This window comes from Annulohypoxylon truncatum (assembly GCF_022578515.1).
Source record: "Annulohypoxylon truncatum strain CBS 140777 unplaced genomic scaffold F4807scaffold_48, whole genome shotgun sequence".
In the NCBI taxonomy this organism is placed as follows: domain Eukaryota; kingdom Fungi; phylum Ascomycota; class Sordariomycetes; order Xylariales; family Hypoxylaceae; genus Annulohypoxylon; species Annulohypoxylon truncatum.
Window position 1 is genome coordinate 47,702 of NW_025953834.1, and position 27,270 is coordinate 74,971.

At 49.8% G+C, this 27,270-nt stretch overlaps 7 protein-coding genes across 7 annotated transcripts; 4 read left to right on the plus strand and 3 right to left on the minus strand.

Moving 5' to 3' along the window:
* Positions 1-503: 503 nt before the first annotated feature.
* Positions 504-3,024, plus strand: F4807DRAFT_444607 (uncharacterized protein). Its single transcript, XM_047999675.1, has 10 exons — positions 504-626; positions 787-1,253; positions 1,313-1,339; positions 1,394-1,471; positions 1,530-1,604; positions 1,669-1,753; positions 1,804-1,874; positions 1,925-2,173; positions 2,228-2,345; positions 2,409-3,024. Exons 1-10 carry the CDS (start codon positions 587-589, stop codon positions 2,585-2,587), a joined length of 1,389 nt encoding a protein of 462 aa, XP_047849502.1. The 5' UTR covers positions 504-586; the 3' UTR covers positions 2,588-3,024.
* Positions 3,025-3,166: 142 nt separating this feature from the next.
* On the plus strand, positions 3,167-4,861 carry F4807DRAFT_444615 (COX15-CtaA-domain-containing protein). The gene is made up of 2 exons (XM_047999676.1): positions 3,167-3,597; positions 3,660-4,861. Exons 1-2 carry the CDS (start codon positions 3,251-3,253, stop codon positions 4,735-4,737), a joined length of 1,425 nt encoding a protein of 474 aa, XP_047849503.1. The 5' UTR covers positions 3,167-3,250; the 3' UTR covers positions 4,738-4,861.
* A 47-nt stretch (positions 4,862-4,908) lies between these two features.
* F4807DRAFT_296778 (lysyl-tRNA synthetase) lies at positions 4,909-7,173 on the minus strand. The gene is made up of 3 exons (XM_047994892.1): positions 6,812-7,173; positions 5,146-6,745; positions 4,909-5,090 (listed from the first exon to the last, which is right to left on the minus strand). Exons 1-3 carry the CDS (start codon positions 7,013-7,015, stop codon positions 5,080-5,082), a joined length of 1,815 nt encoding a protein of 604 aa, XP_047849504.1. The 5' UTR covers positions 7,016-7,173; the 3' UTR covers positions 4,909-5,079.
* Positions 7,174-9,595: 2,422 nt separating this feature from the next.
* F4807DRAFT_296809 (uncharacterized protein) lies at positions 9,596-13,200 on the plus strand. Its single transcript, XM_047994893.1, has 3 exons — positions 9,596-9,642; positions 9,703-10,407; positions 10,475-13,200. Exons 2-3 carry the CDS (start codon positions 9,873-9,875, stop codon positions 12,901-12,903), a joined length of 2,964 nt encoding a protein of 987 aa, XP_047849505.1. The 5' UTR covers positions 9,596-9,642; positions 9,703-9,872; the 3' UTR covers positions 12,904-13,200.
* A 1-nt stretch (position 13,201) lies between these two features.
* On the minus strand, positions 13,202-16,268 carry F4807DRAFT_296839 (choline dehydrogenase). The gene is made up of 6 exons (XM_047994894.1): positions 16,095-16,268; positions 15,874-16,046; positions 15,162-15,751; positions 15,050-15,097; positions 13,682-14,925; positions 13,202-13,568 (listed from the first exon to the last, which is right to left on the minus strand). Exons 1-6 carry the CDS (start codon positions 16,151-16,153, stop codon positions 13,493-13,495), a joined length of 2,190 nt encoding a protein of 729 aa, XP_047849506.1. The 5' UTR covers positions 16,154-16,268; the 3' UTR covers positions 13,202-13,492.
* Positions 16,269-20,199: 3,931 nt separating this feature from the next.
* F4807DRAFT_296931 (glycoside hydrolase family 16 protein) lies at positions 20,200-22,248 on the plus strand. The gene is made up of 2 exons (XM_047994895.1): positions 20,200-20,963; positions 21,028-22,248. The coding sequence occupies exons 1-2, from the start codon at positions 20,867-20,869 to the stop codon at positions 22,098-22,100; spliced, it is 1,170 nt and encodes a 389-aa protein (XP_047849507.1). The 5' UTR covers positions 20,200-20,866; the 3' UTR covers positions 22,101-22,248.
* Positions 22,249-25,383: 3,135 nt separating this feature from the next.
* Positions 25,384-26,818, minus strand: F4807DRAFT_465094 (DUF791-domain-containing protein; the record flags this gene model as incomplete). The annotated part of the gene is made up of 3 exons (XM_048002235.1): positions 25,384-26,013; positions 26,066-26,557; positions 26,627-26,818. The coding sequence occupies 3 exons, from the start codon at positions 26,816-26,818 to the stop codon at positions 25,384-25,386; spliced, it is 1,314 nt and encodes a 437-aa protein (XP_047849508.1).
* Between the last annotated feature and the right edge of the window lie 452 nt (positions 26,819-27,270).

Below are 27,270 nucleotides of genomic sequence, written 5' to 3' on the forward strand. Positions count from 1 at the left end.
GCCAGCCTTGTCGTGACAGATAGGACATGATAGTCACGGCATTCGTGGCCTCCGCTTGAATCGAAACAATTTTTAGCCCAATTGGACATACCGTATTTGATAAAGATCGGCTCACTGCCGATGTGAGAAATCCTTCGCCAAGAGGACTGTCGTTTGAGGCCGATGGAAAGTTGCGGTCTAAGCGGTGTTGATGGGGCCTAGAATAACCCGGACCGGCATATGACCCCCTGTCTAATAATCTTTTTAGCACGGGGTTACCTTGCTGCCCTGATTGAGAGAAATAGTGATGTCGTAGAGCTACGAGATAGGCGGACAAGGGCGGGATAAGCATTCCAAATGACCTAGATGCATAGAGAGTTGTCCTGGAAAAGACGCGGTATGCCGTCATTGACTCTGTGGAGCGTAATAGGGTTGTAACGGGGCGCATTGCTACCTTAGACAGCGGTTGGCTCCCTCACAACTGGCTTCCGAGCCACGTTTGGATATAATATGAATCTTGTGCGTGCAGAGATCGGCCTCTCCCACTTTCATTCGGAAACATTTTTTGTATTGCACCCATCACGCCTTCGCAAGCATAAACTCCAAGATGGCGAATCAGGAATCGCAAAACACCTCTAAGCCATCAGGTCAGTCGTTTTTCATCCTTCTACACTCGTCTGATCCTGTTATGAGGCTCCATGGAAACATCCACATCCGGCGCGTTCAAGTGTTTTGAATTATTTTTACCCCCCATATTAGAGGTGCGGTGAAAACGTCGAGGTACGGACCGACTAACTTCAGGTGAAGACACAACCACGCAAGCAGCTGCAGGTGCAGGTACCGTAGTATCGGCGACTGCTGCAGCACCCGGGGGAACGGCCTCACCCAAGGATGTTAACAATAATAACCAGCCACCCACGGTAGCAATTGAGGAGCCAGCCGCAGCCCAGTCACCTGGAGCGACGTCCTCCGCGTCCGAGGTCAATCCAAATGACCCGATGAACTTTGGTCGTCATCGCCGCGAGAATGTCTCTAAGCGGCAGATGAAGATTGACCATCCAAATGGAAACAAGAAGGCTCTGAAGAAGTTCTACTCTAGGCAGAATGAACTTATCGATCAATTTCTAGGTGCCGATGATGAGGAACGACTGCAGGTTGAGGAGGACGTCCGAGTGGCTCCGAAGATCAAGTTTGCCGTCAATGCCTCCTTTACGGTAAACTTCTGCCTCTTCGTAATTCAGCTCTATGCTGCTATCTCGACTGGGTCGCTATCGGTAAATGACCCTGGGTGCGAATATTCCTCTTTAGTGAACATAGTTGACCGTTCTGATAGCTGTTCGCAACCGCTGCTGATGCTTTTGTTCGTAACTTCTTGAAATGCTGATGAAGTGCTGCTTGTTGACCCCAAAGACAGATGGACCTTGTCTCGTCTTTTGTAATGATGATAACCTCGCGCATGGCAGCTAGAGCCAGCGTCTATAAGTACCCGGTTGTAAGTACCCATTGATGATATGACTATCAAGGTGTCCAGCATGCTCATAGCCACGTAGGGCCGCACCAGGATTGAGACTATCGGAATTATCCTCTTCTGCGCATTGATGACTACTGTTGCCATCCAACTGCTTGTGAGTCCACTCTCCGTGGCGTTTCAGCCTCTCGGGATCGATCGCTCTGACCCTTGGCCTATAGATCGAGTCTGCGCGCACCCTCGGTGGCGGGCCGAGCGAATCTGATGAACTCCAACTCGTCCCCATAATCTTTGTGGGCGTTGCTAGTAAGATGTCTTGTACTGCTACTGACAGATCGTGGTTAACAAGGATGCAGTCTTTGCGAAGGGAAGTCTCATGCTTTACTGCCTTGCATATCGCAGGTACCCATCGGTTCACGTCTTCTTCGTAAGCTACCCCCTAATGACCCTCGGGATGCTGCTACTGACTCCGAATAGGTCGACCACCGAAATGACATTGTTGTCAACTCATTCGGTTTGATCATGTCGATAGTTGGTGACCGATTTGTTTGGTACCTGGATCCTATCGGAGCCATATGCATCGCCCTCCTGATCCTCTTCTCGTGGATCGCCAATGCATTCGAACAAGTCTGGTTACTTGTGGGGAAATCTGCCCCAAAGGAGTTCGTCTCAAAAGTCATCTACATGAGCATGACGCACGACCCCCTAGTTCGGAAGGTGGATACAGTAAGTCGACGTCGAACCACACTTTTCAGGGAGGGGTGCTGACAGAAGTCTTAGTGCCGAGCATATCATGCCGGGCAGAACTATTACGTCGAAGTTGATATAGTCATGGACCAAGACGTTCCCCTCAAGATCTCTCACGACGTGAGCCAATCTCTTCAGAGGAAGCTCGAAGGTAAACTACCCGCTCGGGCAAGATAACTGTTAGCTAGAAACGTGCTTACTAATAACACTTTAGGCTTGAGCGATGTCGAACGAGCATTCGTCCACGTCGATTATGACGACGACCACGACATCCACCAGGAGCACAAGCCCCTGTACGAAGAGAAGAAGCAGGGCAGAACTCTCAAGGACATTTTGCTCTTCCGAAAGAAACAAGGCGAGGATATACTTCGAAATGAGGATAGATCGAGATGACGAGGGAGTGCCATTCTGTTCACCCATTGCAATTTGAACTTCGACACAAGAGGTAGGACCTAGGGGTTATAGACGGTAAGGGGTTAGTAGGTATAGAGGCGAGCTACGAGGCTGCGTTCGCTCGCAGGGATCAAAATCGAAGCTACGGATTTAACTATCGAACAAAAAAAGAGGTTGGTTGGTTGGTTGATTGATTGATTGATTGAGGTTATTCAAGAGTTGGTCTACCAACGAGGAAACGAATAATATGTGCGACGTGCGATTTTTCATTCTGTACCTATAATAGCGATGAGCGATGAGCGACCAGACTTCATTTCACCAGCGGATACGATTTTTGAGCGCGACCTTTTTGACGGAAAAAATAGAACACACATTCCCTCAAATTATAGTTGAAACAGTGAAGATGATGTTTGAATTTGATTAAAAAAAAAAAACACCGAACCAAGCCATGCAGATTCAAGGGTGATCTTGCCCTTTTTCATGATGCTCATGCTGATGTAATACACTGTAATCGTCATTGTGGCACCGTCGTGGCTTGCACTGGAACTACCTAGGTACATTGTATCTTATCGTATGATTAGAAACGAAAACCTTCCCATTCGCAGCTTCACCCGGGCACCAATTTCTCCTTCTAGAGGGAATCCTCTCCTCACCAAGCCCAAAATGTCGCTCTTAATACCCGGGCTGCGCAGGGCGGCGACTAAGCTAGCTCCCAGCCCGTTCGTCTGCCGTCAATGCCTCCGCCAGCAGCCGAGGGCAGCTCCGTCGCGGATCCTCCGGCCCTCGCAGGCGCGGCATGCCAGCACCGAGTCGCAAGCACGTTTTGCGAGGTACTTCACATCTTCGGCTATTCCTACCGGAACAACGACAACGAATGCGTCCTCTCAGGCGGGGAAGAAAGCGTTCCCCGAAACGAGCTCCAAGGGCGCGGGGTACTGGCTGATCGGCAGCGCCGCGAGCGTCTTCGGCATCGTAGTGTTCGGGGGTCTCACACGGTTGACCGAGTCAGGGTAATAATGCTCTTTTTCCTCCTCCAATCGCAACACTAATCATTCCAACCCACCCCTCGCAGCCTCAGCATAACCGAATGGAAGCCCGTGACGGGGTCCCTGCCGCCCCTCACGCAAGCCGACTGGGAATCCGAATTCGAGAAGTACCGCGCGTCGCCCGAATTCCACCTGCTGAATTCGCACATGGACCTCGAGGAGTTCAAGAAGATCTACTTCATGGAGTGGACGCACCGGCTGTGGGGGCGCTTCATCGGGCTCTCCTTCGTGCTGCCCTCCGCGTACCTGATCGCGCGGCGGCGCGTGTCCGCGCGCGTGGCGGGCCACCTCGTCGGCATATCCGCGCTGATCGGCTTCCAGGGCTTTATAGGGTGGTGGATGGTCAAGTCCGGCCTGAAGGACGACCTATTCGCGCCGGGCTCGCACCCGCGGGTGTCGCAGTACCGGCTCGCGACGCACCTAGCAACAGCGTTCGTATGCTACTCGTGGATGCTCCTCGTCGGGCTGCGCATCCTGCGCACCTCGCGCCTCCTCTCCTCGCCCGCCTCCGCGCAAACCCTCATAACCGCACTCAAGAACCCAGCGCTAACGCCGTTCCGGCGCTCGGTCTCGCTTCTCACGGCCCTCGTTTCCGTGACCGTGCTCTCGGGTGCGCTAGTCGCCGGCCTCGACGCGGGGCTAATCTACAACGAGTTTCCGAAGATGGGGCTCGGCCTCACGCCGCCCGCCTCCGAGCTCTGGTCCAAGTTCTACTCGCGCAAGGAAGACGAGTCGGACCTCTGGTGGCGCAACATGCTCGAGAACCCGAGCTTGGTGCAGCTGGACCACCGCATCCTAGCCACCACGACCTTCTGCGCGGTTCTCGCCCTCTTCGCGTACTCGCGCACGGGGCGCGTGGCCGCGGCACTGCCGCCGAAGGCGAAGAAAGGGGTGTTGGGCGTCGTGCACTTAGTCTCGCTGCAGGTCGCGCTGGGTATCAGCACCTTGATATACATGGTCCCTATCTCGCTTGCGGCGGCACATCAGGCGGGGAGCTTGGCGCTGTTGACCGGAGTGCTAGTTCTCGGACACAGACTGCGGGTACCGAAGTCGACGATTGCTATCGTGCAGAAGAGGATTGCAGCGGCGGCGAAGACGCGGTAGTTTCCGCGCACAATAAAATAGAGAGTAGGAAATAGAACGTTAAAAGGGGGGAAAAGCGGGTATATAGGATGATGACTACGACGTTCACTGGACATATACCACGTATTTTATGTAAGACTTATCACTTCTCATGATGACTTCTTATTTTTATCCCGTCCCATGTACGATGCTACTCTGATAATAGTAGAGCATGTCGTAATACTATGGCTTGGTATAGCATAGCATGCTTTTGACTATCTAGGATCCCAGAGATTATTGTACAAACGCCGTAGACCATATACAACCAAAATCACCCCGACCAAAACAGGGTTTCGTCCTAACCGAGGCCAAAGGTACCTGTGCCTATTTGTGGGCTAGAGCGAATAGTTAGCACATTAATTCAGTATTAAAATGGTATGAAATACTCACGAATTCCCTCCAAATGCACTTGTGGTTCCTCTGCGCCCTCGACAGGGACCTTGTCCTTCTTCTGTTCTGGATTCATGAAGGGGAATAGCAGCACCTCCTTGATACTGTAGTTATTCGTTAAGAACATGACTAGTCGGTCGATACCTAGACCCCATCCAGCGGTCGGAGGTAAACCGTACTCAAGAGCGTTGAGGAACGTCTCGTCGATCATTTGAGCCTCGTCATCACCCTGAGCCTTCTGGCGCGCCTGCTCCTCGAAACGGAGTCGCTGCTCGAATGGTTGGTTCAACTCAGTGTAAGCATTCGCAATCTCCTTCTTGCAAACGAAGGCCTCGAATCGCTCAGTCAGACCAGGCTTGCTACGGTGGTCCTTGGCTAGCGGAGACATGATCTTGGGATGCTCAGTGATGAAGGTGGGGTTTACGGCAGTTTCTTCGATGAACTCGCCAGTCAACCGGTCGAGCATTCGTGCAGTTGTCTGGGGCTCGGGACAGACAACGTTAACCTTCTTCATGACCCCCTTGAGCCACTCTCTCGTCTCGTCGGTGTGAAGCTGGTCACCGGGAGGGAACTTCTCTCCAGTCGCTTCCTCAAGAGCAGGAATCATTTCCACTCGTCGCCACGGCGCCTCCCAGTTCACGTTGTACGTCTCGCCGTGCTGTGTGGTAAATGTGGTCGTGTAACCGCCCGTGAGCTGCTTGACAAGACCGGAGACAAGCTCTTCAGTTCGGTGCATCAGATCGTTGAAGTCAGCATAAGCTTCGTAGAACTCGCAAGTAGTGAACTCTGGGTTGTGAGTTAAATCGGCACCTTCGTTACGGAACAGGCGACCGATCTCGTACACCTTGTCATATTCTCCAACAATCAACATCTTGAGAGGCAACTCTGGAGCAATTCGCAAAAATACGTCCATGTTGTAGTCGTTAAGATGAGACTCAAAGGGCTTGGCGGTAGCACCACCAGCAATCTTGTTGAGGATAGGGGTCTCAACCTCTTCAAAGCCGGCATCGTCGAGGTAGCGGCGGATGTACTTGATGATCTTAGTACGGGTGCGATAGGTGTTGGCGGTCTTGGGGTTCATGATGAGGTCAAGGTATCGCTTGCGGTACCGCTGTTCCTGGTCCTTGAAGCCATAGTATTCGTCGGGCAATTGGTGAAGGCAAGGCGATAGTAGGACGATCTCAGTCGCAAAGATGGAGAGTTCGCCCTCCTCGCCCTTCTCAAGCTTGGTCTTAGGAGCAGTTCGTCCCGCGTAGCCGACGACTCCAATGATGTCACCACGTCGGATGTGGTCATGCTGCTTTTCGAAAGATGGTGCACCATCGCGAACTTCCTGGGCCTGACACATAATCTGGGCCTTTACGCCATTGTTACCTCGAATATCGTAGAAGAGAAGCTTGCTACCCGACGCGCGCTTGTTGTATATTCTACCAGCCACCTGCAGAGTCTTGGTCTTGTCGTGTTCACCGGACTTGAGGTGGCCATATTCCTTGGCGAGGTTGTTGAGGTCGTAATCGCGGTTGAACTTGTGGGGGTAGGGGTAGGGATCGTGGGTCTCGATGAGCTTGGTAATAGCCCGAGATCGTATCTCGAAGTATTGCTGGATTATGTTAGTTAGTGTCTATTATTATTTGATTCGACGATAATACGGGATGGAATAACTTACATTGGGAGTCAATTCCTTCTCATCGGCTTCAGCATTCGTCTTCTTCGCAGGCTTAGGGGGTGCAGCAGCAGCCTTTTCTTGCTTCTTAGCGTCACGCTCGCGTTGCTTCTGTCGCTTCTTCAACTCTGACTTAGACACCTTCTCTCCAGTGACTTCATCCAGGTGCAGGTTTGCGACCTGTTCGGTCGGCGCCTGATCTGCCATGGTGACTGCGATTAGAAAAAGTAGTAGAAGGACGGTTGAAAGTTGGTGTTTTGGGAAGAAATTAGGTTTACTTCTGTGTCGTGTTGCTGGCGCACAAATAGACTTTGAATTGACCACCCCGCGCTGTTTGGCTTGAATTTTTATTTTTTGTGACAGCGATCGCGGGGTAATTTTTCGAATTGAGTCACTGTTCCAATTTGGCAAATTGCTCATTCGCGTCCGACGCGGGGCATTTAGATCACGTGCTTATCAGGTGACGTATCATGCTAAAATGCACGATCTAGCTTATCTAATTCTACTGCTAAACAGCAATTCATCCTGAGCCAATCACAATCTTAAGACTTGATTGTTTCTACGAAATGTACATACCTATTTGAACATTTCTTTACAAGGTATACATCACCGATGTTGCACCTTAGGATTCTACGCTTAGAGTGTCTCTCCATCAGTCTGCCCACCAATATCCGTATTCATAGCCTGAAGCAGCCACATTAAACGAATATGACCGACAAGAACTGCGTGTTTTTGGTGCGTAAGAGATCTGCAGATATGGGATGAACAGCATTTTCAGCCCCTTGTAGGCTTCAATCATCACGATGCACCGCCCCACAGAGCTGAATATCCCAGCAATCTATCATGGTTAGCCCGTGGGTGATCAGAACAGTCCTGGCGATCGAGCTGATCGACAAAAACTAGGAAATCCGAAGGCTGTTCGCTTCAAAAACACGGCTTGTAGGTATCTACAAGCGTAAGCTAACGCGACAGGAATGTGTCTACATATTCCTTGTAATAAAACGCCACGGGGGTAAGCAGCCACCATATTACTAAAGAGGATACAATGTCTTCGGGTGCCTTACGCACCTTCGCGGGTTGACTAATAGCCGAGAGCTAAGATTAACCCTGGCATCGGGATGGGGAATTCATATCCAAGAGTTTAAGAATCTAAGAATCCAAGAACATAAAGTACCTATTCGAATATCCTGGCCGATGGGTGTAACGCAACCTTAGCAGACAGAAATTACTCGGATCACACAATCGCCCCGGAACACGGCCGGAAGACTTCGCTTATAAGATCTCATCTAGTGGGCCTTAGGCTTGTATGTAAGCTCATCAACCAGGAGAATCGAAGTTCTGTCAAGTACGTGCCGAATACCGAGAAGGATCGATCGTTACCACACCCGGTGTCGCTGAATTAACCGATCCAACGAATTCTAGGTACAATTGCAAAGAAAGCTCAAAAACAGACGCAACTATCATGAAGGACCTTCATGAGTAGATATTGCATTGGATGGAGTCAGTTCTCTTAGGAGTTAGCAAACGAAGATCCTATAAATTAAGCAATGCTATCTCTTCCGATTCCAACTACTCTGTTAGCATTATGAGATATTGGTATATCGAAATGAGCATGGCGAACGAATTTGAGTCGGAGATGCGAAAGTAATAAGCGGGAAAACATTGGCCTAGATCGTTAAACTTCTCGCACCGAACCCTTACGCCACTGTCAAGGAAGAAGTTGCTCATAGGCCCTTCCAGACTCATCCGGAAGCTTTCGTGAAACGTTCGATTGTACGAATTGCTAGTGATAGCGATTCTGGCAAACTCGCCGAGTTGTTTGGTATAGAGTGTGATGTGAATGCAAGGGATCGATTGAGGGTTGTGAGCCTTGCAAAGCTATTTATGATATGCTAATATTAGTCATGCAGTTAGTCGGCTCTCAGTGTCAACATATCTGAAGGCACCTTGCCATCGTCCGCTTCCTTAAACGAGGAGTCAACTTGTGCGACAAATAGGTCAGCGGTGATACCAACAAAGATAGCTTCAGCCCGCGACCACTCCGTAATGCATAGCCATTTTATGCGATGGAGTCCAAGCTGAGCGATCGCCTGGCTCGGGAGCTAGAGACCGAGCCATCAGGAGCAAAATGTGTACTTATAATATGAAGCTGCGGCGGGAGACCGTTCATCTTCATCATGATCTAATGACGAACAGGGGGATTTATTGGATATATTGTGGCAGAATGGCGTCAGAAATGCCAACATACCTACATCATATTCTATATCTATGAGACCTCACTTTTCTGGCGCCATCTTGCATCAGCCAGTTACACTGCCAGAACTGTCTCGCATTTACTACGGTTCAGCTATTGACTTTTATGGAAGGAGTTATTTTTGAATTGGTACCTGACTCGCTCTCGTTCTCCCTTTGCTGCGGTCCCCTTTCGATCTCTATGCGGCACATGGATGTTTACGCCGTAAGCTATCCCTCCCGTCCCTGGTTCGAGGGAAGTCCGAACAAGTGGTATTGTTTTATCAACCGACCCATGGTTGAGCCCACTCCCGTCTTATTCTTGACCAATTTTTGACCAATGTGAGTAAATATTTACGTCGTGTCTCCATATATTTTCACTAGGACCCGCAAACTCGGCAATTATGCCAAGCTATTGCAGCGTAACATTTGGTCTAAGAGCCTCCGGGGATGCTCAGGAATCGTAGGGCTGTTAGCAACTTTTTAGTTATCACAATAAGCTGGGTACGATTGACGTAGTTGTATGGGGCAGAGGCTGACATGCCCACACACGCTGAGCACTTCGCCTGCGCCAACGATCCTTCAACTCATGCGCAGCCACCGTAGGTCCTTCAACCTCCTTACCTTATGAAGGAAATTCCTTGTAGCTCACAAAACCGCAGCATAGCACGGGCCCTAGGGCTCTTATGAACTGGAGTCTTATGTAGCCTGTCATGGCCGCTCAAAAGCCGACGTTGCTTTACGGCATGCTTGCCAAGGATGTGCCTGATTGTCGAAGCGGTCGAATAGAGCGAATTCCGCACATCAGGTAGCGAATGTTCAAGACGCCATAATGCCCTCGCAGCTCACACAGAATGACCTTGCCATCCCGCAGGACCCCTTCCTGCCGCAAGGAAGACCTCTAGGACCAGTCTTTCTCGATACCGAAGCATGCCTCTGTGCTCTACGAGGGACGAATCATGTACACAGCGGTGAGAGTGCATGGGAATGTATCGGGAACCAGACACAGGGCGTATACGAAGTGCAGACGGGGAAGTGGTTCAATAACATAGGAGATGGCACTTTACGGGACGGCCTCGGAATGTCAGACGCGTCGAACACTCCCGATACCAGCAAAGCTTTAATGTATAATAACGGCACGAGCTCCTTGGTCGACATCGTCCCCAGCGAGCTTAGTGTATGGGATCAAGCCTGCACCGGCAGGAATCGCTCATCGTTCTCGACCTCTTACTACAGGTCTGTAGTTGCAGCTGAGAGCAATGATACACCCACCGACGCAGCTCCGTGTTGGCGACCCGGAGCATTTCCGATACAGATCCAAGAAGTAACGGATTGGCAAACAAATGGATGTAACGAGGGTTTTCTATGTGAGCTAAAAGCCCTGGAGATATACAGATATCTGAGACTTCTAGAGAACTAATCTGTCTGAGCTAGGTGCTAATAATACGGTTAACTCGTTACCACAATTCTGTCCTCCCATTACAGATTGTCAAATAGCGAGACTAGCGGGTTTTACGTGCTCGTTGGGCGGTACAAACATCGCAATGGGGCCTTTCGAACCTGTGGTATGTCAGCAAGGGTGGTACTGTCCGAAATCTTCGGGGGGAACAGAAACGCTCCGTTGCCCAACCGGCACGTACTGCCAACCTGGTGCTCCTACACCCACACCATGTAGCGTTGGAAGTTGGTGCCCGGAGGGTTCGACGTACGAGACATTCGTGATACCCATTGTCATATTGATTCTAGTCGACCTTTTACTCGCCATCATATTCCTGTGGTATTTCCTTCGCAAACGTTTCTTCAGGAGTCGTGAACAGACAATCAATGGTGTGCGCAAGGGGAAAACCACCTTTAAGAGGCCCATGGCTGGTTATAAACCTCTAGAAGCGGACCACGAGATGCTCCCGATGCAAGCTACCTACATGCCGACTCGAGACGCGTGGACCGGATTTGAGGCCGCCCTCAACTTCCCCACGCCTCGAAGTTCTACGTTGAACATCCCCGAAACCGAGTTCTCGCCCGAGCTCAGGGCTTTCGTCGAGTCTATGAGAAGGGCAACCGACGGCGCAAAATTCGGCTTATCGTTTGCGTATTCCAACTTGAGCTTCCATCCTAAAGGGAATCCTAAACCGATCCTTCAGGCCGTCACCGGGTCTATCGAGCGTGGATCTCTAACTGCGGTTATGGGCGGTTCCGGAGCCGGCAAGAGCACATTTGTTAACGTACTAATGGGCAAAGTGACTAACACTAGCGGCACTGTCATGATTAATAACGTGCCTGGTAAGATCAAGAGGTACAAAAAGCTCATCGGTTACGTTCCTCAAGATGACATTGTGCTGCCCGAATTAACGGTCTACGAGAATATCCTTCATTCGGCAAGGATACGCTTACCCCGTGCCTGGAAAGAAGTTGACATCCAAGCACACGTTAACTCCGTCATCGACTGTTTGGAATTGTCTCATGTACGCGACTCCCTAGTCGGCAGTGTGGGAAAGCCCGTGATCAGTGGTGGTCAGCGAAAACGAGTTAGTATCGGCATGGAACTCGCCGCCGCACCCATGGCCATCTTCCTCGACGAGCCCACCAGCGGCCTCGACGCCACCTCCGCCACTTCGATCATGCGGACCCTCAAAGCCATCGCGCGCCTCGGCATCTCCGTCATCGTCATCATTCACCAGCCGCGCATGGAGATCTTCGAGATGCTCGACGACCTGATCCTGCTCGCCAACGGCCAGATCATCTACGAGGGCCCGGAGACCGGCGTCCGCGACTTCTTCGAGAACGTCGGCTTCCAGTTCCCGACGCACAGCAACTTCGGCGACGTCGTCACCGACATCGTCACCGGCAACGGCCGCGCCTACAAGCGCAGCGGCGACATCTCCAAGGACTCGCTGATCGCGTACTGGGCGCAGTCCCGCGAGAACAGCTCCATCAAAGAGAAGCACGCCTCGATGCGGTACTCGCGCACCTCCATCGCCGAGAACAACAGCAAGAACCGCGAGCTGCTCCGCACCCGCGGCGCCCCGCGCCTCAAGCAGCTCTGGCTCTGCCTCGCGCGCGCCATGCTCCAGCAGTGGCGCGCCAGGACCGCCTTCTGCTTCGAGATGGGCCTGGCCTCCGTCGCCGGGCTGCTGCTCGGCCTGGCGCAGAACTCGAAGAAGGGCGTGCTGTTCACGGGCATCTACAACGCGCCGTACGACGTGCTCTCGCTGGCCACAGACGTCAAGTCCGTGCCCCAGCTCGCGCTGCTGACCGTCATCGCCATCGGCCTCGTCGCCGCCGCCCCCGGCGTCCGCGTCTTCTCCGAGGAGATGCTGCTGTACCGCCGCGAGGCGGAGGCGGGCCACTCGCGCATCGCGTATTTCATGGCGAAGAACCTGTCGGTGCTGCTGCGCATGGTGTTCGGGTGCATGCACTTCACGACGCTGCTGCTGATCCTCTCCGTCCCCATCATCGGCTGGGGCACCGCGTTCATGGCGAACCTGGTCTACTTCTACTGCATCTACGGGCTGGCGAGCTGCGTGAGCATGGTCGTGCGCCGCGAGGACGCGCCCCTCATCGCGACCATGATCAGCCTCATCGTCGGCATCTTGTGCGGCGCGGCGCCGCCGCTCGCCAGCGTCATCGGATGGCACATGGAGTGGCTGTGGCGGGCCTCCCCCGCGACCTGGCTCGCGGAGCTGTACTTCGGACGCATGATCGAGCCGTTCCGGTACTTGTATAACGTGGACTTGGCCGCGCAGCAGGTCGGCTTTCACCTAGACAGGAATTGGACCAATATAGGCATCATTGTGGCTATTGGGACGGCGTACAGAGTGCTTGCGTGGCTTGGGTTGCTGGTAGGGAGTAGATTGCGCATATAGAGCGCGTATCATATACAAATACCTAGAAGAATTGTATTTAGACTTCTGCATTGCATGGTTAGGGGCGGCATATATATACCTATACTACCATACTATTGTATGAGTACCTAGTTGTTTAAATTTTAAAAGTAGTTCAAAGGCGTCAGATCTGAATGAAGTCGGAGTTTGTATATATACGTATATAGAGCTCTTCATTCCGGGACCTTTACATTCATACATTCGAGTTTCTCGAGGGGTAATCAATGGCATTCAAGTCCAGAACGTGCTCCAGAGCTTATGAGATACGTTAGAAGAGCAGTTAATTGGACCTCTTCAATAGAACTATAGTTGAGCAGTTGACCTGCAATTGATCTATAGACAGGAAATCAGTTATATAATGCGCTACGTTAAGTAAACCCCAAGCTTCGAATATGCATATGACCCGACATAGAAAAGCGCTCATGCGAGCTAAGATATCTAAAAGGTACACTGAAAAGAAGTGAAGTTGAAGTTGAAGGGAAAAACAAAGAAAAATCTATGTACCATGGCGTCTAGCCATTCTATCTAGTATATACGCCATAAACCCGCCCATCTATACAGAATCACAGATTCATTTCGCATCCGCAAGGATATCTTCTGCCGCCTTATAGGCGAGCTGATAAATAGCAACCGCCGGAAACGTTCCACTATATTATTCACTGTTAGCAAGTGTTGATTAATCGTTGCTTCACGTGTACACACGCCTAAGGTAGACAGTAGCAAAGTGCAGAAGAAAATGAAAAAGGGGCAAACAACTCACGGAATCTTAGGAAAAGCCGACGCATCGACGACCCTCAACCCATCCACCCCACGAACCCTCAACTGCCCGTCCAGGACGGCCATGGGGTCATTATCAGCTCCGATGGGACAAGAACACGAAGCATGGTGCCCCCACGCCTCATCCCTAACCCACTGCTCAATATCCGCATCCGAGCTCACGTTCGCCGGGGGCCAGACGCGCTCGACCTCTCCCGTGCCCTCCCCATCGCCAAAAGCCTGCACCCCGTCAAAAACGCCGATAGCCCACTTCATGCCCTCGACCGCGGCCTGCAAGTCCAGCTCCGCCAGCTGCTCCAACTCCGCATTCCCCTCGCCGAAGCTGTGGAACGTGATGTTCGGCATGTCTCGCGGGTCCGAGCTCGTCAGGTTCACGGTGCCCCCGTTGTTGCGCGAGTGCGCCTTGAGCACGAGCCAGGTGAAATAGTTCTTGGAGGAGGGCGTGATCACGGTCTCCGACATGCCCGGGAAATAGCCCTGGAACAGGCCCGGCACGCCGCCGGCCCAGAGGTCGTGCGCGGGGCCCGCGACCGTGGAACGCGTCCATAGGCCCATCGCCAGCCCGTTCGTGGCGTAGGGCCCGTGGGCGAGGACCGCGGGGTCGCTGCCGTTGCCGTCGACGGGGGCGACGGCGATGCTGGTGTTCTGCGCCCACGCGGTGTAGCACGGGTCGTCTGCCGTCGTGATGAACGTGCAGTTGCCGAAGAGCGTAAAGTTCTGCGGCGCCTCGGCCGATACACCGACCTCGTACCTGTCCTGCAGGTTGCCGCCGACGCCGGGCACGTCTTTCACCACCGTGATGTTATGGGCTTTGAGCTCGGACGCGGGCCCGACGCCGGAGAGTTTCAGGAGTTGCGGGGTGTTGAAGGTTCCGCCTGATACGATGACTTCGCGCGATGCCGTCACGGAGCCCGGTGTGCCTGAGTCGGTGTCGTTGGATCGCGGGTCCGCGCGGTAAAGCGACTCACCGTACAGGTACTCGATCCCGGTAGCTTTCGGGGTGGTGCCGTTAGTGTCGAAAACTACTTTAGTGGCGAGCGTATGCAGCGCGACGTCTAGGCGGTACTTCCTAGATCCGTCCGCGTTCTTCGCCGTAGCGACCTGGTATACTAAATCCCGAGGCGAGGATCGCTTCCAGTCAGGCGAGCTGATGGATAGGGGGATGCGACTAAGCGTATCAGTGGTATCACGGTCCGGGGAGTTGTTGTTGATGTCATAGCCCAAAAGCTGTCTTCTATGTTAGTGTCGGGGAAGCCCCGCGAGCAGGTAAGGGGGACTACACATGCGTATGCGAACGCGTATGTCAAGGGTATGAAGAAAAGGGTGGACTGTAGGTAGGTAAGATACACACATTGGAAAGGTTGGTCGTGATTGATACAGTAGAATTCGATGATAAAACCTGCTCGAAGGGATTAGTTCGTTGACCCCTTTCATCACCCCCTTTTCCTTGGCTGTGCACTCACTTTTGTGGCAACGCTACCAACAGCTTGCTGGATACTTTTCAGGAGACCACTCGTCTGAAGACCCATCGAAGATGCTGCGGATAGGAAAATAGAATCCATTTTTATATCCGGCGCAAACAGCCCCATAGGCTCTATCGTCGTCGATAACCAGCCACCAAATCCATGAGCTTTGGTTACATCTTCCTGCGTGGAAAGGTATTGGTTGTTTTCTATCATCTTAAAATATCCCCTCATGTTTTCAGCGTCCCAATTCTGATCTCCAGTTAAGTTTTTTATATATTCCCAGTCGTCATTCGCCGGCAAAACGGCTAGAAGAGCTAGATGTTGTGTACAGCCTCCTAATCCGCCTACCCGAGGATAATAGTTTCCGAGCATCTTAGAACCGTCGGGAGGGTTGACGCCACTGTAATATTCGTCATCGGGGGTGAGGTAGGTCAGCTTTCTATCTCTCTTGGTCTGGGTCTCGTTGGCATAGTGCCGTACGAAATAACCCCAATTAAGTTCGTTTCTCTCAGATGCCCCTATGTATAGAGATGGGACCTCGACCTCGCGTATCGCGCCATAGTCGCCTCCGGCATCGACAAGTAAAACTTGAACCTGAATTAGTTATTTCTGATACACGGAAAACCTTGGCAACTATTCCGAAATACTAGCTCAAGGGAGGATCTAGAAAGGAGAAAAGGGGCAAGAGTAGATGATAGAGTACACGCACCACTATGACCTGCGAGGGCCAGACGGGCTGCAAGGGGAGAACCACCAGCCCCTGAGCCAACGATGATGTATTCATAAGTTTTGTTTGCTGGAGGATTAACTGGTAGTTGAGGCCCATTTGGTGGATAGTCGTTCTGCACAGGGGTACGAGGAACGGTTACGTCTATTGCGGCACTGTAAAAGTTAGAGCTTGTCTGTTATGTGGAATGTAGTTATACAGACTCAGCTGCTACGAGAGAGATCAGTGCGTCGAGAAACGCAAGAGCTGCTGCGAGTCTCATTTTGTCTGGATGTCGGAAGTTCTTGATGGAGCTTCACACATCGTTTCAGAAGGGCCAAGTCTTTGGGCCTTATATAGTAACAGCACCAGGAGGGCATGGTGAAGGGTTGAAGATGTGTACTTTCCCTGGGGAATGACCTAGACTTGCGCATAATCATAGTCCTTAACTTGAGTTCACGAGGGCTCAGCTCGAAGGAAGAAGCCATGATTCCTGTCATCTTGAAATATCGATTCAGATAATAGGCATCGGGTTCGGACATTTGTACAGATAGGGTCTTGGATTTTGTTCCTTATTGCAGGTGGTCGTCATCACGGGACGCTGCGTCAAGCAACTGAAAGGAGGGCTCTCATAGTAGGGCTTCCCTTCGCAATGAAGTTCAGATAAGGTGTGCCTGAAGTTACATGCGACCGGTGCGACGCGCTGGGATGTTAACCACCTTCCTCGCAGAATGTTGAGTACAGCAGCTGACAGCCCTGTTGGAAGCGAGACATGCTCTAGTATATTTCTCCAATCGCCAGCGCCCGCTTGATGTAACATGGGATTGTGGGATTTATTACATTTAAGCGATCTATTTAGGACTTCGCGGATACAATTTCACTTACATTTTGCTTAACCACTTACTAGTTTTCTATCATATCATCAGTCTCGATGAAGGATCGATATCCTGTGACGTCTAGCTGAACCATCTTTTTTTTCTTCCCAGGCTGCGCAGCGACGACAAGCCACCTTAGCTAGGTTCCTGCAAATATATCCTTGAGTACAGGATGCTATTTATTAACTTGTAGCCTTAACAGTTATGAGTTCCTACCAGGCTGATATTGATATCAGTGACAAAGTAGAAGTTGAAACAAATGGTTATGAGGTGCATACTTGAGGAAAATGCGTTGACGTTGGTCGGGTCTGGCGTCCGAGGACATGTGTCTTGCTATCTCCTATAATTATGAACTATGAATTTATTCATAGGTATGGATGGTGCGCGATGAGTGAATATCACTATCTTCACTCATAGGGAGTATAATTACTTAGTAGGCATCACTGAGAATGAGGCATGACCCAGTAAAACACGTTGCCTGGTGAACGATGTCTCAGCCCGACTCGAGAAGAATGTACGATGACCGAGACATTATCGGTAGTGGTCCTCTTTAAGGAAACGATGTACTTGTGTGAGTGCTCCTGACGAAATCGAGTTACAGTAATCGCATTTCGCCTCATCTAGACGAATCTGGTCAGTATAGGCAAGGGAGGTGCTCACAAGCTTTTGCCAAGGCCGTAGGGCCAGCTCCGCTACGGGAGTGAGGTATCGGGAATGGTGGTGGCTTGGTGAGGGAAGTATCCTATTTTAGAAACCGCGTGGCATCGACTGATTTTGCCTGGGTATCTAGTAAGGGTGGGCTCGATATAGAATAAGTAAACGAAGGGAAGGATGAATGCTGACTTGGAAACCCTATAATGATTACCATCAATGACTTGAGTTACTACGTAAGGTAGGTCGTTATCATGGTAAGGCAATTTGATTCGCGCTTGGCCAATATCCCTTAGTTTCCTTGGGGAAAGACAGGGAGTTGAGTGGTGGTCCCTTTGGAGCCAAACCTCGAGAAGCATAAGCAAGTCCTGAATGATTTCGTTGGACGGGGTACTCAAAGACATATGAGAATTGTGTTTGCGTTCCACGCCGACACTGATGAGACCCCGCCTGCATGGTACTAGGTAGGTACTACATGTGGCAGTGCTTATGTCAGATTCTGTCTTGGAGTCCTCGTTCAACCTCACGATTGTGGACTAATCATCGAGCTGGATTCCGTATGTCGAATCGAAAAGATCTAAGAACGACGTGGCGGTCAACCAAGCATTAACACAACCAGGCAAATGAGGACGCTTAGTTATTCGGACGAGGCAACGTAACTCGAGACTAAAATAAGTGTGTGGCGGTATAGGAGTATATACCGCTACATCATCTAGAGATTCCTTCTGTTTCTAACGTTTGTGAATAAAGGGATAAAAAACGAGAAACAGGTACTCTACATAAGGCTGATAAAAAACAAGAAGGTGGACCAAACGACGACCAGAAGTTAAATTTAGAGTTCACACATGGCTCGTCCCGTCCGTCTCTAATCCTATCGGGCAAATGCGGTTAGAATTCAGAGTAACCCTCCCCAGTTTCTTATTCGCTAGTGGAATGGTGTTCGAATAAGCGCCGGAAACAACTTAGGACAACCCGTAGAATTTAGAGAAGGAGGGAGAAAAAAAAAAAAAAAAAAAAGATGACGACGGACTTTCCGAGACCGTGTACACTAACTGGAGGCTAGCGAGTTCAACGGCCAAAACTGGTCATATGAACACGGAATACGAAGATTTTCTTCAACCATCAAACCATTCTTCGCCATCGCAAGACGTAAGCCGCATGTTAGTCTCATTCAAAGAATCGGTGGTTTGCGATGTCCAGCGCACACAGATAAAATGAATAAAAAAATAAAAATAAAAACCCCCGAAGAAGAAAAAGACCACCAATGATTTGGTAGGCAATTCAATTCCATCAATAAGAGAGCCTGTGCCTCTTTGACTTCTCCTGACTCCTGACGGCGTTTCGAAGTCGATCCGACCGACACACCGACGCCGTTCCTGAGGGAACGCCGAGAGGAATCAAGAAACCATTGGATTGATTGACACAATTGGGATTGTTTCAACTATAATACCCGGTTGTTGTACAGCATTCCATTCTAGGTAGGACGGTTGCTGGGCGTTATGCATCATCTTTGATGCACCACTGATGATCTTTCTGCGGTGGAACGATATTAGTAGGGTCCCTGAATTTGGACCGTTCGCATTCAAACGAAATATCATTCAATTGTTCGTGTTGGTGATAATGCCAATTCTTCACCTTGTCGGCGTAGATGAGATAGTCTCAACTACCGTAGCTACTACGGCATGTAATAGCCTATGCAGCCATACGAGGACACTTATTAGTATTATTACCGTAGGAAGGCTCCAGGCTGGCCAGGGCTAGAAGGTAACCGCAAGGAAGGCGAAGGCTATCGCAGTTCGCGCCAACGCTTTTGGACTTGCAGATTTTATTCATGCGCCTAGTTGATTCTGTATTAGCCCCGCCATCCCTGCTTCTTCGGTGCATTTCACCCGTACCTGACATAAATTACCTTCAAGAGGAAGCCACCACTAAAGGAAAAAGACCCTTATGCGGGCTGAGAGTTTGGCGTCAACCGGCAGCTGCCGAACTTCCGGGAAACGGTTATTCGGTTGTATTTATTTACCTATGAGCTAGGTAAGTAGAATGAAAACATTCTAACAGCAGAAAGGAAATACCAACGACACTTGAATGCGCTTGTTTACGTGCTTACTTGCATTCAATAATATGTGTACTAAGATACTTATGGAGTTCTAAGTTGCTTGGTTTCATGCTCAATGGTTAGAGTTTATTTCAATGGGCTGATGGGTTGACTTTTACTTGGCATCTAACCCCAGGCTTCAAGTTTGGTTCCATTAAATTACCCCAAGATGACTCCTTCCAAAGATACCCATCCATTCAGTTCCTGACAACAATTCTCCCATTGACTCTTAACTCAAAAAGGCTTACGGCGCAGCATTTCGCTCGTCCCATACACGGGATAGGCTATAGAAATATTGGCATGTTAGCCAGCTCCCCCAGCTCTCCTAATTCTTTCATTTGCCGGTGGCTTCAATTTTGTATTGGTTCAGGCATGTATGTGTGTTTTTTAATGGAGGTCCATCAGGTACACAACAGCCTGCAGCACTGACCTAATATCGGTGCCCAGCAGAGTGGTACCAAAGACGCGCAATACATACCGATGTGCGTCATCTGTCATTTTCTCCTTTGATCTCTTTACCATAATCATAACAATAAAGTCCACTATTGTTCACGAGCCACATGAGCTTGAAGAAGAATAAAGTCACGATCATCGGTTAATCGTAGACATTGTTGGACGTGCAACGTCACAGTTCTTTGAGATGAGCAAGATGGAGTGGATAGGGTGATACGATCTACCTTTCTACTTTTGACGATGATGGTCGCTAGGATAACGAGCAGGGGTTATCACGATGTGAGATGATGGGGCGCAGCCCGGGTTAGCCCTTGTCAGGTTTTTAGGACTCTCAGCCCTTCGTCACAATTGATTGGCTCAGGTGATTCAGCAGAGCCACAAAATCTGGAGCCTTCCCTGCTTGGCCGTCTCGGGTCTAACTTCCTACGGCTAGAAACTCAATCGAGTCTGGACTTTCCTAGACAGGGGAATCAGGGGCCCTCCAACGCAGTACATGGGACCCGTACCTACCCAAAGGAGAAGGCTCGGCCTTTACGAGTGGAAGGACCGCAAGTAAGATCGAGTAAGGATAGTCATTGGAAAGCGCCGGTTACTTGGTGGTTGTGTTCGTAAATAAAATCACAGATGTTCCCTCTTCCCTGCAAACTTCCCCTTTCTTTTCATTACTCCCACACCTTCGTTTTCCACAAAAACACGCATTCCACCTTCGACTGCTGTTGGTCTTACGTATACAGCCGTGGTCAGGCCCTCTTTCGTTTATTGCCAACAAGCTCTGTCTCTCGTTAAAACAGGCTCATTAAATAAATACTCACCTTTAATAATCCACCTCCCGCCACCTCCCGCCCACTCTACCCTAACTCCTCTACCTTGTTCATACATAAAGACAATTATACACAAGATCTGAAAAGCATCGACAACAATGTTCTCAAAGCTCTTGTCCGCCACCACGGTGGTCTTGGCAACCACCCAGCTGGTCGCTGCTCAGACTTCCACTGCCTGCGATCCCACCAAGAAGAGTGAGTTTACCTAATAATCTAATTAAGTACAATGTTGAATCAGATTCCTAATTCTGAGCCGTAGCCTGTCCCGACGACCCTGCTCTGGGTACCACCGTCACTGTTGACTTCACCAAGGGTAAGAGCGATTTGTTCACGGCCGCTGATGGAACCACCGTCACGTACGATGGTAACGGTGCCGTCTTCACCATCAACAAGGCGGCCGATGCCCCTACTATCACTAGCAACAAGTACATTTTCTTCGGCAAGGTCGAGCTAGTTGTCGAAGCCGCACCTGGTGCTGGTATCGTTACCAGTTTCGTCTTGCAATCCGACGACCTTGACGAGATCGACTGGGAGTGGATTGGTAGCGACACGACCCAAGTGCAGAGCGACTACTTCGGAAAGGGAGACACCTCCACCTACGACCGTGGTGGATACCACTCGGTTTCCAACCCCCAGAGCAACTACTACACGTACACCCTCGACTGGACGAAGGACTATGTTCGCTGGTACATCAATGGCCAGCAAGTTCGTGAGCTGTTGTACGCCGATGCTAAGGGTGGCACTCGATTCCCTCAGACTCCCATGCAGATCAAGCTCGGAACTTGGTGCGGTGGTGGCCCCGACTCTCCCGAAGGTACCGCTGAATGGGCTGGTGGCCGAACCGACTTCAGCCAGGCTCCTTTCATCGCTCACTACAAGACCCTTACCATCACTGACTACAGCAACGGCGTTAAGAACGCTGAGAAGTACCACTGGCCTTCAGGTTCCGACGGTTCTTACTCCAGCATTGACGTCATTACTGGAGATGGCAGCAGCTCCAGCGCCAGCTCGTCTGCTTCCGCTACTAGCAGCGCTAAGTCCTCTGCTACTAGCGGATCTTCGTCTGCCACCAAGACCTCGGAGACCAAGAGCACTCTGTCGACTTCTACCGTCTCTGCTACTTCAAGCGCCTCGGCCACCTCGGGAAGCGAGTCGTCTGCTTCGTCGACTGCTACTGCCAGCGGCAACAACGACTCTGCCTCTGCTAGCTCCAGTGGCAGCGCTGCGGCTGCTAACACCAGCGCACCCGCCACCACGACAAGCGGAGCTTTGAAGACTGGCTTCAGCGTTTCCGCACTGGCTGCCGGCCTCATGGTCGCTTTCATGCTGTAAATGTATCATGTTGGACTTTGTAACTGGCGTCCTTTTACGGCATTGGCGAATCGGCGATCTGTGGTTCCCACTTCAATGAACCGGCTATATTCAGTTCTTCTTTACGATCCCTTGCACATAAACCGAATTTGGCCCCTTTTTGAGAGTCAATTCGCCCCTTTATATACTTACTATTGCTTATAATAACGGTTCATACGGGTTACCCGGTTACCAAGGGGCTTGACGTCCGACAGCCTGCTAATTTATGTGGTGCTCCGGCGAACGGGTTAGGTCAGAGAAACGATGAATTGCACGTATGGGGAGCGGAAGAGACGAGAACCTGTACAAAGGTTTGTGGATGAGTGACATATATAGGAATTGGAGGGATCTTGTACGCTTTGAGACTTTGCTGCCATGCATGATACCAACAGGTAGAGAAAATTTTACAGTTTTGCAGATGTTAGCAATTATGTTTGCGTTCTTCGTGAGATGGTGATGGGTTGAAGTTGTTTAAACTTCGTTAATTAGTGCAACGCTTGTTGTAACGGTCAAATGGGTGGCTACATAAAGTTGACCTCTGCGTATGTGCGTCAAACCTAATCTGGTGAGATCGGAAATGAGCCGAACAACTACCCCTTGCTTGGGAATGCCAAGTAATTTCTTTCCTCGCCTAGCTTAGTTCAGCTCATCTCAGCTCTAGGTCTGATAGGGCTGTAATCAGCGAGCTTCTTCGTTTAACAGTTTGATTACAGCATCCCTAAGCCGCATAGAGGGAAATCCTTACCTGGATTGCCCCGTGTTACTATTGCTAATAGAAGGCAGAAGGTACCCAAGTGAGGTTTAGTGGCCTGGCCCCGGCCTCTCGGCTCGGATTGGGATTCGGTTCGTCTGATGTTGTGATTGGGGGTGAAGGGATTTAGTGCGGAACTATGGGTGGGCTTGGGGTACGCGTCGATGTGTCGACAGTGACAGAGCGGGATTGGGTAGCTAAGTGACAAATGAATATTTACGTGTAAGGATGCCTAAAAGTCGCTGGAATTGTGGTTTGGCAAGATTTTAACAACGGGTCAAGATATGTAAAAGTTTGGTGACTGGATAACGTGGCATACGTAAGACGGGTCGGATGGAAGCGAAAAGAGCTGCTCGAGTCAGCACGTTTTTCTTTACCTGCCCATCCGCGGCTGCATATTAATGGCTCGGTCTGTGGGGTTTACGCGCGTGGTCCCTTACCTAGAAGCTAGTGGCACGGAGCTATGTCCTCAAATGCACGATAGCCTCAAGCTAGCACCGCGTTGAAGCTACGCCGTTTTGAGCTAGAGCAGAGCCGAGCTAGGTTGAATAACTACCTAAGTCGGCTCGAATTGGTGAACCTCGTCTAACCCTTGTCTGAGGCGACGTAGGGTTGTATCATAGACTACGATACTATTAATGATGAAAACTCGGAAACAATCAAATATACCTATTTGACTCTGTAGAAGTGATAGACCTGATCGACTATGGTATGATCATGTAAGCTTGTATGCCTTAGATTTTGAGAAGGGGGTTTTGTTAAATTTATTTTTAGTTGTGAAGGACACACATAAAGGGTGAAGGGGAGATATAATTGTACTACTCAAGAAACTTTACGGCCTTAACAGTCTACGCTCGAATACTGCCTAACGTCCCTACCCTAGGAATATCGTCGTTATATGTGTTTGTTAAATTGTAGGAGCCCGTCTTAGTGGATACAGAACATGAGAATCTCTATGTACCTAGGTGCCTACCCAGAGAGAGTTTGCCTCACTGGCTGTACCTATATCAGTACCTGAAACCCTTTATTCTACCTTGTCTACGATTGGTGTACCTAGGCCATATACTTAGATCTACGTATGTACCATGTTCCTTATTTCATATCCAGTTCTGCGCCAGCCTCCCGGAAAGTGGTCGGTATACGGCAAACCATTGTGAACCGTTGTTGTCTGTGATGACTATAGGAGACGGATATGAAATGTCGAACTACAATTACGTGAGCAGTTAGATTATCGTTGATTAACTGCCATGTCGGACTTACTAGGTAGAATAGGAGACAATCATAAGGTAAGGCAATGTGATAAACCCCTTTATGGTGGTCTGGGTTAGAGGTTTAAGGCTGAGCCAAACATTCTAGAACTAAGCATACGCATAAAGGTATCCTGAATACGTATATGTATCCCTCGGAAGCCCGATTACTGCCGTATCTATTTTAATTACCTCGGTACCTACCTACCGAACCAGGCTTGGAAGGTTAGCCTGAACATGAGAGGTCAAATTCGACATGTCGCTGGTATCAGCTCTTCAAAAAAAGCTATGGGCACCTGGTGAGATCCTACCGATCTTACGATTAATAGTCTATCCAACATGTGTTCTAGTTATAATATTTGGACCAAGTTTCAGTATCAGACTAGGACTAGAGACGAAGTTCTTATAAATATGACCTATGCTTCATTATTTACGATATCACTCACCATTTCCCATTGTTGGGAAGCCCTGGAGGATATAGGGGACGATACTCAAGGAGAATGGAGGAATTTATTACGTACACGGGAAAAGGTGGCAGTCACGCGTCTAATGAATTGTGACGGAACGAAGAAAGGTGTTGCAATTTTCAGCGACATAATGTAATGTATCGAGAGGTATATCTAGATAGGTACTGTATGTATTTTTCGATCTCAGCCATCAGCGTATGGAATAGTCCAATTGGGTGCACCTGGGAGACACCAGAGCTGGTTATTTCCATTTGAATTTCACCTCCCCTATCTCATCTTTTCTTCAACGTCCCTGCTGCGCTAACCCCTCAACGTTCGAATGTACTCACTAAAGCTCCCAAACTCCTCATTCTAGCAGCATTTTGCCTTGGTTTTTGTGAGATATCGAGACGCCTTGCGGCACGTAGTCTACCTAGTAGAGTGGTGAAAGTGATGAGATTATCGCTAGGTACACCTAAAAAACACCCCTAGATGGTTCAAGATGACCTTCGAACTTCGTAAGATCGCAGTACCTTGATGAAGGTATGAAATTATGGCAATATTTAGCCGAATCTCTTCCAACTCGACGTAGATGGGTTTTACCGCATGATAGGGAGGAGAGATATGTAGATCGAGTATTGAGTGACAACGTATGTGGACTGCGGTAACCCCCAATGATATGTCGCGTTCATTTCAGCAGCGGGACTTAGCAAGGAAGTGAGCTGAACTTCTAAGCTAAATGCTTTCGTGCGTGACCCTATCACTGAAAAATCGATTCGTCCTCTGGGTCGAACAACATCATTTTTCTTAACTGTCTTGCTTCAAGGCATATTCTCTTTCAAGCTGACCGCCCAAACTGCACCAAAAGATGCAGTCAATAGCATCGAGCATGCCGAGAAAACCTTGATGAAGCTCTTACTATCGCCAGCAATGGCTAGCGAAACCACAACGAAGATATTCAACGGAATCCGCAAAATGCCGTAAACTTTGGCGCGAACGTCATCCTCTACGAGCCGACCCTTTAAATAGCCAGTACAAGGCCAGTACATACCGACACAGGCTTCGAAAAGACAGAAGAGCCAGAAGGCAGCGTCCTCGGTTTTGGGGCCCGCAAGCTTAACAAAGCAAAAATTGGCAGCAAGCAGGATGCCGATAAGAAGCCGGGAATATTTGAATGGCCGTTTCTGCATGACGATGTTGAATATCAACGCAGAAGCCATCGAGGACGCCATGAAGCTAGAGAATATGGTTCCGTATGGAAGTTCCCCGGTAGATTTCTGGACAGCCTTAATCGTAGGTGTCCAGAAGACGACGAAGAGATACATAGATCCTTCAAACATAGTCGAGGCAAATCCAAGAGCTAAGATTGAGGGTCGTTTCAAAGTCGACCAGACATTGGACTTCTTGGACTTGTCCGATGACTCCGATTCTTTCGAGCCGTAATTTTCAATCTTTTCATCCATTAGCATTGGCATTTAGGCTAGTAAACGGAGAATCATATACCCAATGAGCCCAGATTAGTTGGAGGGCAGACCATAGTAGGCCGGCGCTCAGTAGAAATGGCGCCTTCTTGGTACCCGTAAATTTAACGAGCCATTCACCAACGATGCCGCTCAAAATAGCCGAGACACTGCTAACAATGCTGGTGGTAGCATAAGTCCTAGACAGGTCACATCCGTCTTCGACGAGTTTGCGCTCACGAAAGTTGGTCACCATCCAACTATCGAATACACTGAAAAGGATGCTTGTGCTCACTCCACCGAGGATCCGACCTAAGAAGAGGAGGGGAACAGCTGGTAGGATGGTAAAAAAGCAAGACATGGCATAAAGCAGGCAAAAAACCATGCAAACAGCTTTCCGGCCATGCTTGTCCGCTAAAGCGCCGATGAAATAGGCACTGACGGCACCTGACAAAAAGCCTGTGGCGAAGAGGGTAGACACTAGACGCTCAGATAGGCCATGTTCATCGCGATAAAGGGAGTACAAGTATGGCCCCTGTGATGAGCTCCATTAGTCGATCTGGTATGGTATGATATCGTGATATGTTGAACGTGTGTGACGTACTTGAATCCAGTCAGCGCCCATGACGAGGGCGTAAACCTTGTACCAATTTGCTTCGGGATGTTTGTCATCTCGTGATACCTGTTTGCGAGCTTCGGCCTGTTTCTTCAACTCATTCCGCCTCGTGGGTTGAGATGCAAGAAGACCTGCGCAAAGGGCCAGTAAAGTGTAGAAACTATTCTCGTAATAACCCATGTTGATAATACTTGGAAAGTTAACTTGCCGCCTGCAAGGCTTCTACTGATAAGCTGCTTGCAATTTGACGTCAATTCGAAAGAGTGAGATCCGGGATATGTAAACAGGTGATATTAGAAGCATCATTCTATTTAACAAGACAGCATCGAGAAATAGTAATGAAGTTGACACTTGTCGTTTGATATTACCCGGGTGAGGGTCGAGCGCAACATGCTGCGACAAGACATGTTCGAGGGAGACGAGAAGACGTTCCATATTAGGGAACATGCTGGCCAAGGATTTACAGGCAATATAGTATAACCGTGATCACATTTAAACGATTATACAGGGGAGGACGATGCGTAGTGCACAGGATCGTAGATCGTGTATAAAACGAGCTCTATTCAACCGGCTGTCGTGTGTTTGGTCTAAGAAACATCTTGGAAACAAACAATTCTCTAAACGTTGTAAAG